The sequence below is a fragment of the Silurus aristotelis genome (genome assembly GCF_946808225.1).
Source record: "Silurus aristotelis genome assembly, chromosome: 12".
NCBI lineage: Eukaryota > Metazoa > Chordata > Actinopteri > Siluriformes > Siluridae > Silurus > Silurus aristotelis.
In genome coordinates this window covers 14,202,562-14,215,187 of record NC_139585.1, presented here as the reverse complement: position 1 = coordinate 14,215,187, position 12,626 = coordinate 14,202,562, and the positions used below count along the sequence as shown (strand labels likewise).

Below are 12,626 nucleotides of genomic sequence, written 5' to 3'. Positions count from 1 at the left end.
GTCTATTTAATTTTTTATATATATTTTTTTTATATATGACAAAGGAGAATAAATGAAAGTCCCATAGTGTTTGGAGGTTTTCCAGTCAGTCTAAATGTTTAATGATTTAGGAGAAGACACTAATGTACTTGACATACGGCATTGTGCATTTACTGTGTGAGGTTCCCAAAGGTATTGTAAAAGTTTAAAGAGCACATTCTATGGATGGATTTTAAAGTATATTTGGAAATGTCACCTGATTAGTTAGAAGAAAAATGTGCAGCCCCACCAGCCCTTTGACCATTAGCTTTTTACTAGTTTTCTATACTTTCGCTTCTTCTAGGTTGGCAGTGGTATTACAGGAAGTACATTGATGTACGGAAAGGAGGAATTGGTGGGATTGCAATGCTGATTGGTGGCTACTGTACACTGAGTTACATATGGCATTACCCCCACATCAGTAAGTTTAGATACCATTTTTTGTGAATGGTATACAAAAGTATAATATACTGTATGTCTAAAAATAATTATTTATGCTTAATTTATCTTCTATTGTTTTGTAGAAAAACACCGCTGGAAGAAATATCACTAGAGTATTCAGAGGACTTTTTCAAATCATATTGACCTCATATTGTAATATGTAAAGTGCAAAATTTACAAATTACATATTTATAAAGTAACCTATTTATAACTATTTTAACACAATTAATTTCTGTTACAACCTTTGGCATATCTAAGTGTGAATAATGATAAACGATTACCACAAATCAAATATTAGATCTTACAACACTCAATGTTTAATTCCGAGTCACAGCACTTGTTAAGAAACTTTGAAATATTTAAATTTAGTAAACTGTGAAAAAAAGCAATTATTTCTATATTTTTAAGAAGAGGATGGCATCAAGAGTCTCAAACATTTTTTATTTAAAAAAAAAAAAAGTTTTGTTTTGAATGTTATACATTACACTTTTTGTGGTTTTGATGGTCATGATGGCTGTGATTTGATTGAAGAACTAGTTTGATACATTTACAGGTAATGTTTTTAATTTCAACACAGCAAATACATTTATCCTCTAAACATATAAGGTCAGAAGATTTATTAATGATGGATGCTTAAACTAAAATGTTCAGATCAAAAGAATCAAGTACCACAAAGTAATTGTTGTATTCAAAGTGAATTTAATATTGATTGATCTTTGCTGTTGTAGTGAGCACAATTGAAACAATAAATCAATATCTGACCATATATTTTGATTTCACATAAACAAGGTATACCCAACATAAAAAATAACTTCCTTTTTGTTTCGTTTTTCCATACTTTTCTTACAAAAATTATAAATATTTTGTTGTACTCTCATCTTTAATACAAAACAAATGTTGCAAATAAACTTCTGTATGAAAATGAAATGTTAAGCATGGTGACTTCAAACTTTCAACATGAAGATGTTGTGATCAACTGAAGGCCACACACGTACCATAAAACAATGCTCAAACTGTCTTCATGTAGACTTTCCTAAGGCAAAGAAGCCCCTTAAACAAAAAGGTCTTCATGCTAAACCTCCTTCACCCACACAAGCTCAGATCACAAACATCACGTCATTGTACAACTTTTGTTCATCAAATTTGGTTGAACTGCTGGAAAAGACAGATGCAGTATAGTGTTGATGATTAAGGAACTCATTTTTTAGGCACAAACAACCTTTCAATTTCAACATGCAGACAAAAAAAAAAACCCACTTGAATGTTCAATGCTGTTTATGCTGCATTGGTCTCGTTCCTGTTGTTAAACAAGTTATTAACTTGTTACAAGCGGTAAAAAAAGTTGCAGTCAGAAATTTCAAAACCAAATGAAAGCAAAGAAAGGCCTAAACGCTGCATTATGGATCCATTTTGCCACCTCAATATCCTAGGCATAGCTCTGAATGCAATTCACAAAAAAGAACCACATTTCTGAAGCAGTTGTCTGTATTTCTAGAAATACTACAAAAATATTTTGGTTTACAGCAGTTATATGATGTAGAAATCTATGTAATTGACAGGTATTACACTTAATGACTGAAGATAATTCTAATTCTTTGAACTAATTGCAGATTATATAAAGTAGCTTTAAAATTTGTGCATGTGGCTTTAAAATGTTTAAAAAATTTGTTAACTTGGTGAACACATGCGATTCGTTCATCTCTGCCAAAACTAACCAAATGGGAAGGTACGTCTCCACATTATATAAAGACGCTGGTTCTTCAAATCAATTACAAAACACCAAACTGTGACTAAAGGACAAGCTGCAGAAAACACGTGTCAAAAAAAAAAAAAAAAAAAAGAATAAAGGTGTTTTACGTGTGTAAATGTTAGTTGCTGCAACCAAACAAAAAAAAACACAAAAACATGGCCTGACCAGCAGGGAACAGCAGCCACAGGAAAAATTAAAATGTTTTGAACAGTATATCTCTGGGCTCATGGCAATGCAAACTACAGATACGCATGATTTTCTCTATCCGGGGCTAGAAGCAGCATAAAGGGAAAAAAAAAATCATTTAAAAAAAAATGAAGACTGTAACATTGTACCCTCAATCTGAGGACATAGTTTCCCCTGCAGAAAAAAAAACACTCAAAGTGAGCTTGTCTCTGTGGACAGGAGGTCACATACCTGTAAGGTACAAAAACTAAATGCTAAATAAAAGAAAACGAGCATAGTCATTGCTCTTACGACAGTATTCAATTCCTCACCTGGACTGCATAGTTTAGGATTTCAACCAGTTCAGCTAATTTTCAAGCTCTTCCATAAGTACATCTGAAAATTCAACGAAGAATGAAAACACAAATGTGCAGTGCAAGGAGGGTTTAGGACTGGGATTGAATACAAAACACTTTAAAACGACTAAGATTGCCTGTATTTAGATGTCTTACTTTGGTCAGAAACTACTGCAGCAATCAATAAATAAAGGAACGCTATATGCCAAAATTGATAAATCTTATGAAGGGCTACTTTTAGAGACACACAAGACACCTGCCTACACCTATCTAGGTAGGACTCAGGAAACCTCCAGAGTTAGTGTAACTTCACACAGGAGTATTCTAGCATCTCTATGAGCATGTATGTTCCAGAGCTACAGAGACAGTAACACACACGCAAACACACACACACACACACCATACACATAAATAATGTGTAACCAGCATTGTTCAAACATCAGACCTTACTGCTTTGTGTGGATGCACTCCCAAAAAGGCTCTCATGTAAACGTTTCCAGAACAGTAGGCACAGTCATTTGTTTCTCTACACTGCTTACCATGTACTAGAGGGACACTGTGCACAAACATTTTTTTTGCTGTGAAGTGCATCCATTATGTTGCAGTATTTAACTCACGATTGTGACAGTATTTATCTTAATAAATGAAAAAATTGCTAACAGTCTAATATACTATTCACTGCAGCTTCAAGCACAGAATCTGTGTCAGATATTTGTACGTGACCACGTTCAAATGACTGGAGTTGTTCAGAGGGATAGAAATGGCCAGAGCTGTGCTGAGAATGGCTAGGAGATGTGGAGTATTGGGCAGGGTGAAAGTTTTGGGGGTGCTGGCTGCTACTGATGATGTTGGATTTATTTTTCTTCATGTCTACACTGCTCTTGGTAAAGGTTTCTTCATGCCCCCCACCACCTGGATCCTCAAAATCTGAATATGCTTCTGTCCTATAAGCAGGCTTTATATGGCATTCTGTCCTCTCATTGTATCCTTGTACGTGTGGAGTGTCTTGGCTAGGGGAAGTCTCCATCAAACTGGGAATCTCCTCATGACCAACTGAATCCATGGCCCCTGAGTTTGAAGTCAGCTTCTTAGGTCCACAGCAAAATTCTTCTAAAAAGCCATCTACAAAAGAGCAGTACTCTACCGTCAATTAAAACTATAAATGGGTAAAATAGCATATCTTTACATTAATGCATGTTTTACCTGGGTCTACCAGTACTGTTCGTTTATCATGAGTCAAGTTGTTCCGTTCCTCTTGGTTGAATGTCCTGTCAATCATCACTATTTCAGACGAAGGGCTGGACCGCTGCGAGAGTAAAAAAAAAAAGTTCCGATCTTTGTTTATAACTGCTTCTAATCATAGGCACTAAAGGCCCCTCAGGTACAAATTCCTTGAAATAAAATGCAGGACTGATGATTGATTTGTTGTAAATATTTGAGGTGAACCTACCTCAGCCTCCACCATAAGCAAGCGTCTGTATTTGTTTACCATGGACTGTGTTCTCATTGACACTTGTGTGGCGACTCCCTCAAATTCTTCATCCACTGCAGACACAAACAGTACAAAAAGCTTGCCGTATTTAGAGAGAACGAAATTAGATGCAAATTATAGATATGTTTCCAGTGTGGATTAAAGTGTAGAAAATTAGACCTTTGGCAAAATCCTCCTCAGAGGGTGGCTCCCCTTGGAACACATGATAGGGTAGCAATCTGTCAATGACATCATTTAGTGAAGTGAAGGGTGTACGTTCTGGAGATATGACCCTGGTATGATCCCGCTTAAGTTGCCCAAGAACCCTGTAAAATGTGTAGATTAAACCAAAAATGTTTTTATCCATCAACATGATAATAGTTATCAATTACACTTGAAGTAAAATTGCAAAATAGCCTGTTTGGACACTTACATTCCTCCTCTGCTGAGCTGCATATTTTCAGGCCTCTTTGAAGTAGTTAGGAGAAGGTTGGCAGGTTGGCATGATTCCTGGTTGCCAGGGGTTTTCACACCTTTTAATGTAAACATTTTAACAATGTTTAAACTTGTCAGAAAAAGAAAACTAAAATTGAAATGTTAAACATAGCCATACCTTTGCTACCAAGAAGATTAACCAGCTGTGTCTGGGCTTTTGTTTGAACTTGATTTGGTAATATAGAGTCCTTTTAAATCAGAAAATATCTTGTTTAGGTTTAAAAATGTAACACATTTGATAAAAAATCTGGAGAAAAAAAATGGGAAGAGCATGAAATTACTAACAAATTACTTACTTGGTTGAGAGGGACCTGCTGCTTTTCAAACTGTAGATCTTGGACAGCAGTGTGTGACGAGTTTGTGCTGTTTTGTGCCACAGGCACTAGAAGACGCTGTCCCGGGCTAACAGATATCTGTAGATGAGTCTGCCCTGTGGAGTTTACCATGGTGAGACGGTTTGGTGCCTGCAAAGACTGTACAGCAGCTGGAGTTGATGATGTGTTTGTAGTCCAGACTTTGGCAGGGACACCAGGCCTCTGAGCAACCTGCATTACCCCTGTAGGGGAGGCTTGCCCTATCTGACCTGTATTAACTACACCTTGATTCACAATCATCTGCCCACTAGCTGAAAAGTTTTGCCCAGCAATAATCTGCACAGCTGTGTTCTGATTAGCCAAGATAGAATAGGTAGTAGTGCTATTTAAGTATGGGTCACCCACTTGACTGTTGGTCTGAAGCACTTGGCCATTCACTGCCTGAAGCCCATGAACAGTGCTGCCAGAAGGTAGCAAAAACTGCCCCTGGGGAAGACTGGCCTGGACCTGCGGTTGCCCTTGCTGTCCAAAGGGAGAATGTACTACAATGCTGGTGGCCTGACTCACAACCTTTACATGCTGGGTAGTCTGAGGAGATCCGTTGGCTGTGTAAGCAATCGTATTGGCTTGGTTTGCAATAGCCGTGGTGTTGGGTTGGATGCCTAGGTTGCCTAAATTATACACAGTTTGTCCACCTGTCTGCAGGGCCTTGGGCTGAATCGGTCTGACCATTGACTGTGGTACAGGACCTCTTTGAATGATAATATTCTGCAGATGTATTGGCCCTTTATTAAAAGGAACAGATACCTGGCCAGATGTAGAAGGAACAAAAGCTGTACCTTGCCCAGCACTTCCCACCACTGCATTTCCACTAGGCCTCAAGAGGATCTGAGGCCGCTCTAGGCTCTTGATAGTCATCATGGGGGAAGTATTTCCATTAAGAGAGCTTACTAACTGAATATGTCCTGCTGGTCCATTTTGCAATGGTAGATGGGGAACTTGCTGAATAAAAGCCTGAGACTGTGTCCCGGCTAGGGGCATTGGAGCCAACAGTCCAGTTCCTGAAACGCCTCCAAGTCCTCCAGAGACCAACTGCTGGGGGAAGGTTGCAGTGGGAGGACACAGAGCTGGTTGAGAATCCAACAATGCCTCTTCAGCCAAAGTCTGTTCTGTGATATCTGCCTCCAATAGAGACTTTTGGAGGATATCAAAAGGTTGGTCCTCACTAACAAGATCAACTCCTCCACTCGGGGAGACACCACCGTCAAGCTCATCTTCGATAAACTGAAGGCTGCTGGAGAGTCCAGATTCACCAGCTTCACCAAACTCTTCCAGATGATTGTGGCCATCTTTAAGTCCTTCATCTGAGCCACCCTAAGCAGTAGGAAAAAAAATTTAATTGTGGTGTCATTTAAACTGAGCTAACTGGTTATTTAGATTCCAATAGAAAGATGCTTACTGTATCATTTGTGAAAAATGAGCTTGCAGATTCATAAGCCGCATTTGTCAGGTCATCCTCTTCTAACTGTTCCAAAGTCACAAAATGAAAAGCTAGGGTTAGCTAATAAATGGTAATAAATGGTGAATGGCAAGTTAGATCAATGAAAATGCAAAGTGGGTCGCTGTATGCATTGAAAAATGAATTGAACATTTAAGAGATAAACTGTACTACATCATCAACCCATAAGCACTACAACTAAAAAAATTGACACGCTTACTGATTTGCTATTGGAGCCATGAAGATAGTCATTTAGAGCTTGTACATCTCTGCAAATAAAAGGGGAAAAAAGAAATTCATATTAGAGTTTGTGTTTAAATGATACGGTTACAACGATGGGATTCATTATTTGAGCCTTCTCTGCATTTCATTAATCCGCTGCGGCAAAAATTAAAAAGTTAATGTATTAAAAAAAAAGAAGTATGGAATAAATATCTATTCAACAAGCTTAGTAATACATCTGCTTCTTATATTTACATTTATGCCATTTAGCAGACGCCCTTGTCCAGACAACGTACTACAAATCGTGCTACTATTTGGTCAAGATACCGTCAAGGTGAGCAATATTAAGTAAACTTTAATTATCCAGCTCACCCAATAAAATCCAGAAGACGGCGATCGTCTTCATCATCCATGACACCTAAAAATCAAGAAAAACATTTTGCTTTAACTACAACCGTAGACCCGAGCTTATATCTTGATCTCTTCTTATTTATGAGGACTTTTCTTTAAAATTTCTATTAAATATTTTACCCAAAAGAGGTTTTCATTGCACTTTTTCCTAAATAGGCGTTTTTGAAAAGACACATTGCACTAGGAACATGTGAATTTAAGTACAGGGCATGTTGAGTACAAAGTGTGCATGTGGCATGTGACAGTAGTTTGAAATAAAGTAGGGGGTGAAATATAGTGTACTGTGTGTCTGATATGTTTATTAATTTATCTGCATAAACCATCATTCAGCATGAACACAGTAGGACATATGAAATAGTTAGATATGAAATGTTTGATGCTGAAGTGTTTGTGTGTGTGTGTGTGTGTGTGTGTGTGTGTGTGTGGGGGGGGGGGGGGTCTGCGCCTTAAATCCACACGACACAAAGCAACTCCTCGTGCTGCGTGTAAAATGGCGGCTGCTGCCTGAAACTGCGCCACTCTGCTAAAACTCCAACCTTGAACGAACCGCTTACAGAACAAACACAGGAGTAGCAGGAGAAACGCACTAGCATTTTGGTGTCTTGTTAAAAAAATATTTACAGTCATAAATGATTATAAACCCTTCAATTTATATAAGAACAGGGACTAATGCACAGGCACGAAGGGGGAAGGGCAGAGCATGGTGGGGCAGATGTAGGAGTTTGACGTTCTTTCTGGACGCTCTCATAGAGCTTTTATTATAATAATTATTTTATTAAATAACAAGAACCTGGCACACAAATTGAAAAATATATTTTGAGGTAGAAGCCTTTTGAGACGCACCAATTCCTATGCAAGTGATCATTAATTGTATATTTAGATGTGACTGTAAATAACTCATCTTCACACGGCCACAAACAACAAAAACACGTTTTTTTTCGTTGCACTTTAAGTCTGAAAATAACACAAAATTGTGTATCCGGCTTTGGTTTAATGGCTGCTTCATGTCGTTGTTGCAGTAAAATGAGTGCAGTCTGAGACTCAGTCAGGGATCTACATATTAAAGCCAGAATTTGTAAACAGCACCTATTTGTTCAGTGTCTGTAATGTGAATATTTTTCTAGATAATTAAGGGTGGAGAAAAGGTTTCCTTCCTCTAGTTGAATGATAAAAAAAAAAAGCTAGCGAAGCTTTAGTTCTTCGATTGTTGCAGTCCAGGGGGGCGGAAAGGAGACGCAGCAAAAACGCATCAACCCTCAATATACATCCTAATTTAAACTCGGGCAGACAGGGGGACTGTTCACTCTATCTACACTCGGGTCGGATCTCAATCTGATCGCTCCGACGCTTTGTTTTATTGTATTTATTTATTTTTAGCTTAGCCATTATGCTCGGAATAGTCTCGACTGCGCAACGAAGGTAGAACTTAGAAAAAGGAAGAGAACGACCATAAAAAAAGAGAGAGAGAGAGCGCATGGTTTTGTCCAGGAACAGAAAACAGATCAGGGGACAGAGGACAGCTCAGTGATCTCAGAGCTTTAACTCCTGCCTCAGGTGGACTCAAAGACGCGGCCACCATTGGACTAGCGACCATTCACCAGGTTTGATCTGATCCGCGTCGATTTTCGGATGTTTGTCTAAACAAACCACGCTGTAGGTGTTCGAGGTGAACGACAGAAGATCGACCTGATCCATTTTTAAGCATAATTTAGTTTAATCTAATTGGACTCCGGGGGGAGGGGGGGGACGCTAGCCTGCGACGGTAGGTTTCCAGAAACGAGTCCATTTTGACAGCAAAAAAAGAAAACCAGCACGAAACGCAAATCCGTGTCGAACAAGAACTATTTATTTCCATTTGCAGAACATAAAGACGACTTTGAAAAAGAGGCAAACCCTTACTCCTGTCTCACTCCTCTTGAAACCCAATATCTCCATTTGGCAACTTTTAATTTGCTCCCCCTCCTCTCCACCTCCTCCTCCTTCTTCTTCTCCCTCTCCCACTCCTATATATTTTCCCCTCACTGTCCTTGCTGTGTCTCAGATAGATTTTTCTCTCCGCGCTCACTCTTCCCTCCCCGAAGGAAGGGGTGGAAGGAGGCCGTGTGTGTTTTTTCCTTGAAATTTTTATCACAAAATTATAATACACTCAAAGGGAAACTCACCGTCATGAAAAAGCAGTGCCGTGTCACCGGGGTTTCCTCGCCATCTCTGCACGGGCCGCTGAGGCGGCGTTGCTCCAGCAGAAGGCGCATCTGCAGCCCTGAGGGAAACAACACCACCACCAACTGTAGCCCCCCAAACACCACACCACACTCACAAACACTGTGTTACACTCAACTCCAAGACTCAACACATCACACTAAAACACACACAGGTAAATATGACCGAGCTCTCAGGTCACTATAACACCCTTAAAATCACTTCAGAGTTCAGTTTATTCTCAGTTGGATTATTAGGAGTATTTCAGCCATAGGGGGCGGGGTCTCCGATGGGACCACGCCCAGAAAATCAAATCATTGTAATATTGTAAATTGACCAAATTAAATGTATTAACAGATTCAATTAAGCGTATTCATTAAATGATTTACTTTTTTGTTTACATTTTATAAAATGTCGGTAATGGTATTCACTCTATTTAATGCCATTGTTGAATAGTCTTGACTGCAAAAGAAGGCAGAACCGAGGAAAGGGAAAACGAGCAAAAAGAGCGTTTAATTTTTAGCAAGAAACAAAGAACAGTTCAAAGAAATCTAAATGATTAAATGGTTCTGTGCTTTACTTCAGAGTTCAGTTTATCCTCAGAGTGATAAAGGTGTATTTAAGCAATAGGGGCGGGGTCCCGGCTTTGACCACGCCCAAAAAAAAACAATTTATCGTGTGCTATTTTAATTATCATATTGTCTCTGAAAAGTGGTATAATTTACCACATTTAATTTATCAACAGTTTAAATGAAGAGTATTTATACATGGGATTAGTAAATGTTTTAACATATATTTAATAAATTGTAGCTCATGGTATTCAATTTTTTTTCATTTTGTATTTAGCAAATCTATTTAATGTTATTGTTGATAATAATAACAATACTAATCCAATGTCTTATCACATTTTCATTAAAGATTTAGAACTACAATGTCATTCTTTTGGATGTTAAAGTAGACTTTATTTTTTCTTCATTTTTTAATTACTTATATTGTCTTAGTGTTTAATTATTACTGTTTACATATTTATATCGTATTTTTTCCCTAGAGACAATTAATAAAAAAATATTAAATGCACTAAATACAAATGTTTGACTTGTTTTACTTTCACAAAAAACACACCTGCCATCTTATTTTTCAAAAATTTACTTTTTATTTGTGTAATTCAGTGAAGCAGTTTGAAGAGAGTATTTGTAAACGTTTATCCATTGTTTCTTTTACATAACAATACATAGAAGAGCATACAGATCATACAACATTTCTAGACTCTTTGTAATTTAAGAATTGTTGACACTGTATAATGTTTGGATTTAATGTCATGGCCAAAATTTCTTATGGGAAAATTACACTCTATGATAGAAACACCTGTTCATGAATTCATTTATGCAGTTTTTGATCTTGAAGATCTACGCAGTTTTACGCAGTTATGATCTTAAAGATCTAGGTCTGGAGGTTCAAATAAAGTTCACATCAGAATGGGTGGTAAAAATGTAATCTATATGACTTAACCACTTATCCATTCTTGGTGCCAGATGTGTTGGTTAGAATATTTCAGAAACCACTGAACTCCTGGGAATTTAAGACACAACAGTCTAATGTTTATACAAAATGGATCAAAGGCTAAAACAGAAAGATCAGAGGAAAATGACTAGACAGGATGTACTGCCAGCCTTTCTGGTACCAACCATGCTATGGCCAAAGTCTCATTCTGATTTTTGATGTGAATAATACCTGAAGCCATTGATCTGTATCTGAATGATGTTCTACCTTGTGTCACTGCCACCTTATTGGCTGATTGTGAAACTGAGCAGGTATACAGATGTGCCTCCTATTAAAGCGTACAGTGAATGTATGTCTGTGAATATAACATTTTATATAAAAAAATATATATATATTTATTTGCACCTTATTTAATGGATTCTAAATCACATAAAACGGCAAAATAACATTATTTGCCCATATAAAATTCTGCCAGATCTTTAGTGTGTACCAAAGTAATTGTACAATACTCATTACGTAATGTACAGACCCTCCCTGTTTCAGTGCCAGTATATGCAGTAGAATAAAATTGACCAATCAAGCCGTTGTTAAGATAGGCGGTGGGATTTTTGTCCAATCAACATGCAGCTTGTTACAACCCCACATGATCCCGGCGTTTTCTTTTTACTTCCTGGTTGAGCAGAACGTTTTCATAACCAACATGGATGGGTTCCCTGCAAAACTGTGTCCGAGTGACGGTGTAAAAATTCCCGAGAGTGTTTTACTACGGGATCAGGCGCGACTGGAACAGTTAGAGCGCCGGAAAAATGTCAAGGAGAGCCAGACAGTTTCGGAGGAGAAGATCAGTTACTTCAACGCGACTTTTAGCGCCGAGAAGGCTGCTCTTGAGGAGATGCTGTCAGGCTGCACACAGACTGACCGTCAGAACGCCACGAAGGTTTTAGAAGACGCCACAAACCAGCTTCAACACCTGCAAAAGTTTCTGAACGACAGCACGGTATTTCTCACACAGTACGAGCTGAGACAGGCGCAAGAGTCTCTGCAGAAATTGCAGAGCTCTATAGCTGAAAAAAGAGCAGAGGTAATGCCCAAAAAGAAATTCGCTTTCCGGTCCCGTACTGCAGGGGCGAGTCCACAGCCAGCAGTCCCTCCATCCAGCAGTGAAGATAAACCAAAGGCAGATCCCGGGATCTCCGTGGTGGACTCAGTGATCACTGGTGAACAGTGTGGCTTCTCAAATGCCCAAAACGAAGTTTTAATCAAATATTCAGATGAGATCCGGCAAAACGATGTGCTGTTGTCAAACCTGGTTAACTGCAAGGTGAGACTTTATGGCTCACCAAGTACCCTACATATTAAAAATGTCAGGGGTTGCCAGATCCTCAGTGGGCCTGTATCCAGTTCAGTTTTTGTCGACCAGTGTAAAGACTCCACTCTGGTACTGGCCTGTCAGCAGCTGCGCACCCACAACACCGCATCAACTCAGATATACCTCCATGTCACGAGCCGAGCAATAATAGAGGACTGTCAAGGTATCTGTTTTGCTCCTTTTAACTGGAAGTATCTTCAACTGGATGATGATTTCCGAGTGTCTGGATTGGACCCCAAAAGAAACAATTGGTCCCAGGTAGATGATTTCAACTGGCTTGCTGCTGGAAAGCCTTCACCTAACTGGACTATAATTCCAGAGTCTGAGAGGACGTCTTGTTGGAGCGATGCAGAGCCAGAAGCATGATCTGGCTTTTCATCTCTCTAAATTAAATTGTTTTTGATTGATTATGTAGCT

General features: G+C 38.7%; 2 protein-coding genes across 2 annotated transcripts; one reads left to right on the top strand and one right to left on the bottom strand.

Moving 5' to 3' along the window:
• Window positions 1-1,138: 1,138 nt before the first annotated feature.
• bicral (BICRA like chromatin remodeling complex associated protein) lies at window positions 1,139-9,423 on the bottom strand. The gene is given in 12 exon segments (XM_083555882.1): window positions 1,139-3,852; window positions 3,934-4,036; window positions 4,181-4,275; window positions 4,382-4,527; window positions 4,635-4,734; window positions 4,815-4,884; window positions 4,993-6,384; window positions 6,470-6,535; window positions 6,729-6,777; window positions 7,103-7,148; window positions 9,304-9,387; window positions 9,390-9,423. Coding segments are annotated over 12 exon segments (2,622 nt in total). The 5' UTR covers window positions 9,394-9,423; the 3' UTR covers window positions 1,139-3,385.
• A 2,045-nt stretch (window positions 9,424-11,468) lies between these two features.
• On the top strand, window positions 11,469-12,620 carry tbcc (tubulin folding cofactor C). The gene has a single exon (XM_083556166.1). It carries the CDS (start codon window positions 11,484-11,486, stop codon window positions 12,573-12,575), a length of 1,092 nt encoding a protein of 363 aa, XP_083412292.1. The 5' UTR covers window positions 11,469-11,483; the 3' UTR covers window positions 12,576-12,620.
• The last annotated feature ends 6 nt before the right edge of the window (window positions 12,621-12,626 follow it).